We start from the raw sequence: 5,825 nt of genomic DNA on the forward strand, positions 1-5,825 counted from the left end.
TTTTGTCAGTCAATAATCGTCAAAAACACATGCAAAGTATTAAAGTTTAAAAGTACATTGATTTTTTCTATAATTTATATAATTAAAAAAATTTATTTAACATTTAATATTTTTGATAAAATTTAATTTATGTTATTTATAATTGTTATATAAAGAGATTTATAGGCTTAAGAATATAATAATTGTCTTAAGAGTTAACTAACGCCGTGCGGAGACTCTTGGCGGCCCAGGGGAAAAAATAATTTTGCTGCCCCTTAAAAAATATAATTTACCTTGGCTTAATTGATAAATTTTCGAAAGGAGAACTAAGGCTGCTTTCATAGTGGAGACGGTTTTGATTTGACGTCAAAACATCTGATTTGACGGCGTCCGACAAGGCTTTCATAGTGAATTTTTTATAACGATTCGACAACATTCCTGGCCTACTTTCAAAAACAACTATACTTAGGAAACTCCTTGATCAATATGATATTAACATTATTTTAACATAAGAATCTCTTATTACCAATTATATATAAAAAAAAAGAGAAAACAAAACAAAAAAGAGAAAACAAAACAAAAAAAAAAAAAATAAATAAATTACAAATTACAAAAACTAATTCTTCTTCCTCTTTACTCCTTAATCACCCCCCCCCCTTCCCTTTTTTCTAATACATATTCCTATCTTATCTTTTATAATAAATAAACATTATTTACAATGTGGATCCTGGCTTATCCACGAGTGGTACCCGTCATCCCACTCAAATTAAACGGGACCCTGACAGTAGGGTAAATTACTGTCAACTTTGTGGATCCTGGCTTATCCACGAGTGGTACCTGTCATCCCACTCAAATTAAACATGGCCCAGACAGTAGGGTAAATTTTCTGCCAAACAGTGAATGCAAATTCACTGCACTGGAGACGCCCTCTATGGGGTGGTGGAGTGCCCACTTAATTGTGGGACTCCCCAGTGTATAATATGATATGATTTTGAAGAAAAGACTTTTTTCGTCTGCGGGAAAATGGCTGATGTTAAATCGCCACCTCCAAGAAATAATGATATCTATCAATTCTACAAATACTTCTATCACTCACAATTTCATTTTCAAGCACACTAAATTCCTTAAATATTTACTTTGCGAATACTTACATTTTTTATGACATGAAAAGCCTGACTTCTACTCTTCTGAATCAAAACTAGTAAATTCTTTCAAATGCATGGAAGATGGGGAGAGTAATGAGACTCTTTTTCAATTGCTGAGGATTATACATAATATATCTGTCAAGTTATTACTTTTATTCATTAATTTTTTTATTTTTTCTAGATTCAAAGTAATAAATTCTCTTCTTTATTTACTAATTTATCTCAATCAATTCATCATAACTTAATTCTTTCTTATCTTCTCCAATTCTTTACCTAAGCTACTATAAAGTTTAGCAAGTACCATTATAAATCATTTATTTATCTTTTATTTCAATTATTTATTTCCTTTAACAATTTATTTTTTCTATATATTAATCTTATTAACTTAATTTAAACAAAATAATATAAATCAACATTTAATATAATTACAACTTCTTTCTTAAACAAAATTTAACTTTAATCCTCTCTTAAAACTCAATTTCATGGATATTTTCTTATTTATCATTTCTCTTGTCTGCTTTTTGCTTTTTCAATTTTCCAAGTATCGTCTGCTTATTTTTTCCCCATTATTTTTTTCTATTTCAAAATTCAAATTTATCTTACAATTTACTTTAAAATTTATATTATGTCAATTTTCAAAAATCTAACAATCTACTCCTACAACATTCCTGGCCTACTTTCAAAAACAACTATACTTAGGAAACTCTTTGATCAATATGATATTAACATTATTTTAACACAAGAATCTCTTATTACCAATAATATTTAAAAAAAAAAAGAGAAAACAAAACAAAAAAAATAAATAAATAAATTACAAATACTAATTCTTCTTCCTCTTTACTCCTTAATCATCCCCCCCCTTTTTTCTAATACATATTCCTATCTTATCTTTTTTAATAAATAAACATTATTTACAATGTGGATCCTGGCTTATCCACGAGTGGTACCCGTCATCCCACTCAAATTAAACGGGACCCTGTCAGTAGGGTAAATTACTGTCAATTTTGTGGATCCTGGCTTATCCACGAGTGGTACCCGTCATCCCACTCAAATTAAATGGGACCCAGACAGTATGGTAAATTTTCTGCCAAACGGTGAATGCAAATTCACTGCACTGGAGACGCCCTCTATGGGGTGGTGGAGTGCCCACTTAATTGTGGGATGTCTCCCCAGTGTATAATATGATATGATATATTTTTTAAAATGAACCAATATTCCTTAGTTAAATTATATAATATTATATTATATATGTACTCTTATTCAATAAAGAAAAAAATATAGTTAATTCGAAAAGAAGGAAGGAGGGAGCATATTTTACTGCCAAAATTACTAAAAGATGACCTCAAGTTTTATAATTACATACGTATGGAAAAAATGAGTATATTTTTATACATAGTATTTTCACTTTAAGAAACGTTTTATTACATACTAGATCTTATTAAAAATAAAATTGCAAAAAAGAAAACTAATTTTATCAAGAATCTTATTACACCTGATGAAAAATTGATGATTACACTGAGGTAAATTTTTTAGTTTTTTTTATTCTTATAAATATATATATAAATTTATTAAAATTAGCTTACCGTATATTAAAATAATTTAATATTGAGATCTAACCCTTATATTTATATTAATATAGGTTGAAAAACTTATTAATTATTATTTTTATCAGGCACATTATATCTTATTACTAATTTTTATAATTTAAAATACATTTTTACAATTTCTTACTGCATATCTAGATATCTTGCAACTGGGGATTCATATGTCTCCATGTCTTATAATTATAAATTAGGAGTATTAACTATTAAGCAAATAATAGGAGATACAATCAAGGCTTTATGGGATATTTTGCAACCTATCCATATGATGGTACCTACATTAGAGATGTTTGAGGAAGTAGCTCAAGGCTTTGAGGAGATGTGGAACTTCCCAAACTGTATAGGTGATAGATATATTTATTTTTACTATATTAAAATTTTAATATTTTACTAGGGCCCATTGATGTGAAGCATTGTAAGACAAATAAGCCTCCGCACACAGGAACACAGTTTTTCAATTACAAGCATGGATTTTCAATAATCCTTCAAGCATTGGTGGATTTTAATGGCAAATTTATGGTTATAGATGTTGGCAGTTATGGAAGCCAAAGTGATGGAGGAGTCTTTGCAAACTCACTTCTATCAAAAAGAATTGAAAATAGTGAGCTCCCAATTCCACGCCCTAAGCTTTTACCTATTTCAAATATAGTGGTGCCTCATGTTTTTTTAGGAGATGGAGCATATCCTCTGAAAAGATATTTGAAGCCATATATTAAAAATAATAATGATGATTCTAAAATATTTAACTACCGCCTATCCTGGGCAAGAAGGATAGTGGAGTGTAGTTTTGGGGTTTTAACCTCAAAGTGGAGAATTTTATTAATTGAAGACATCATTAAAGCAACTTGTATTTTACATAATATAATATTAACTAAAGAAAATTTAAATATAATAAGTTTTGATCCTGTTGGTTCAAATTATTCTTTATGGAACCAACAGAGTATTAAAAATAGTTCTGATCAAAATAAAAATATAAGAAATTTATTTAGCAATTATTTTAATAATATAGACATTTTGCCCTGGCAAACTAATATTTTAAATAAATATTTATTTTATCAATATTTTAAATTTATATGTATTAAATTTCTTTATATTTTTTGGTATATATTTTCTTTTTATAAAAATACGAGAACTTGTTCATAAAATAATTATTTTATACCAATTTCCCATGTTTTTGTTTAATAAATTCTTAAAAAATTTTTTTACATGTAAATAAATATTGTCTGCTATTGTATTAAATTTAAATACTTTGTGAATGGATAATAAGATTTATTAGAAATTGATACTGAGGTCTGTATTACTACTGATTTTTTAATGTGACATTTTTTTAAAGTAGCTTATATAAGAAAAGGATCCTGAGTGTAAATATCTTGCCTACTTGTAAGCCTTGACTAATCAAATTTATTTTTATCAGTCCTTTCCCGATATTGTACTTAAAATGATATAATTATAGGTCAGGCTAAGTTTAAAAAGCACAAAGCAAATATTTATTATTTTGTAATAAAAAATTTATAATATGTTTAACAATTATAATATATTTATTTAAAAATAAAAATATTAAAAAATATATAATTTATTTTTAATTGACTTTTATATAAAAAAAAATCATTTGAATAATGTTCATTTTCACTTTATCTTTGTGATCCTGTGGTAAAGATGACAATTCTTCATCTATAAATTTAGCAAAGGAGGATTTTCCTTTTTTTCAATTTTGAAATATCTTTTTCTATATATATTTTTTCATCTGTGGTGATATTATACAGCGGAGTGGAATTTGATATGGTTATGTTGGATATTTGTGTTCTAGGTGTTAGGGTTATTATAATCATTAATATAAAGTGATATATTTGGTCAAGCCTTTAACCTATAAATGCTCCACCCCTCCTTACACTCTCATTGCTTTTTAGAAAACGGATTTAAGGTTAAATTATTTATATGATACTTTTCATCGATGAGTCTGAACAGAAAAGAGAATATGTATATATTGGACGAGGCTAAAATTTTGCGACTAAGGGTGATCGGCGATGTTACAAAATAGCAGAATTAAGTGCAACCACAAGGCATAAAAAACGCTCCTATTTATTTGTAATATTCAAGTTTAAATCTATTTCTAAGATCCTCAGATTTAATCCATTATCATAACCTTGTCCACGGCAATTTTTATGTTATCCCAATTTTTTATATATTGATAAAGATGCTTCAAGGCTTGACCAGTACTGGAATTAATTTTTGGTAAGCCAACAAATGCCATGTTTATTTTAACTGAGTTGTTAAGTTCTACATATCGTATAACTATAGTTAATTATTCCTGGTGTCATATGTCTAGTTATTTAAAGGTGATAATTAGGAATTTTATATTTAGAAGTTACTGGTAAACTAAAACCATTGGAATTTTGAAACTTATAGAGACTGATATTAATTATTAATTGATCACTAGAAATAACTATGACAAAGAAAAAGAAAAAGAAACATAAATTGCGAAAGTTAATATTAAAATAGTTTGCTAAGATATAATAATTTAAAAATTCGACGAATAAGATTAGAATATAAATTTATTGTTAGAATATAGTTGCTGTAATTAAATTCTTAATGAAGATTTACGTTTAACTTTTATTTTAAGGGCTGCGAGAGATAAAACAGCCTCAAGGATTTGATATGTGAATTTAGTATAATATTAGGTTATAGATTAACCAAAAATCTTCATAAAGAGAAACGGCTTTCGTCATTATAATATTTATGCCGCAATCGAGCTCAATTAGAGATCGGATTTTTATTTTTTGAATCAAATAAGATTTTAAGGCAATTAGGCAACGTTATTCTAATAATAGTAAAAAAATGAGAAATACTAAAGAGAAATGATAAGATTTATTTTAAACTGTTTTAATCGGTTTTAGAAGAAAATATCATACAGAATGAAGAAATAATTTTTTTTTAAATAATGATAAAAAAAAGAGACTTTTTTTTGATAAAAAAAAAGTAGGAATTCAGGATGTTTTTAAAAGAAAAATTTTACTGTATATACTGATATATAATTGTGAAATAAAAAGTACGTTTAAACAAGTTGTGCTAGAATTAGAGAATCATAATTTTGTGTTTTAAA

General features: G+C 26.8%; 1 protein-coding gene across 2 annotated transcripts; it reads left to right on the forward strand.

Moving 5' to 3' along the window:
* Positions 1–491: 491 nt before the first annotated feature.
* Positions 492–3,883, forward strand: LOC135931110 (putative nuclease HARBI1). 2 transcript variants are annotated; one of them, XM_065467992.1, is made up of 5 exons: positions 492–1,421; positions 2,394–2,502; positions 2,557–2,644; positions 2,867–3,069; positions 3,120–3,883. In XM_065467992.1, exons 2-5 carry the CDS (start codon positions 2,490–2,492, stop codon positions 3,866–3,868), a joined length of 1,053 nt encoding a protein of 350 aa, XP_065324064.1. In that variant the 5' UTR covers positions 492–1,421; positions 2,394–2,489; the 3' UTR covers positions 3,869–3,883. The 2 variants fall into 2 exon arrangements, with proteins under 2 accessions (XP_065324064.1, XP_065324065.1); XM_065467993.1 differs by having other exon boundaries at positions 492–1,412.
* Positions 3,884–5,825: the final 1,942 nt, after the last annotated feature.

Source organism: Gordionus sp. m RMFG-2023, chromosome 1 (assembly GCF_954871325.1).
Source record: "Gordionus sp. m RMFG-2023 chromosome 1, tfGorSpeb1-WG-v2, whole genome shotgun sequence".
Classification (NCBI taxonomy): domain Eukaryota; kingdom Metazoa; phylum Nematomorpha; class Gordioida; order Chordodea; family Parachordodidae; genus Gordionus; species Gordionus sp. m RMFG-2023.

Coding starts and splice junctions, on each gene's coding strand:
- LOC135931110 (XM_065467992.1), top strand. Junction 2,645..2,866: donor AAATTGATGATTACACTGAG/GTAAATTTTTTA, acceptor CTGCATATCTAG/ATATCTTGCAACTGGGGATT. Junction 3,070..3,119: donor GAACTTCCCAAACTGTATAG/GTGATAGATATA, acceptor ATATTTTACTAG/GGCCCATTGATGTGAAGCAT.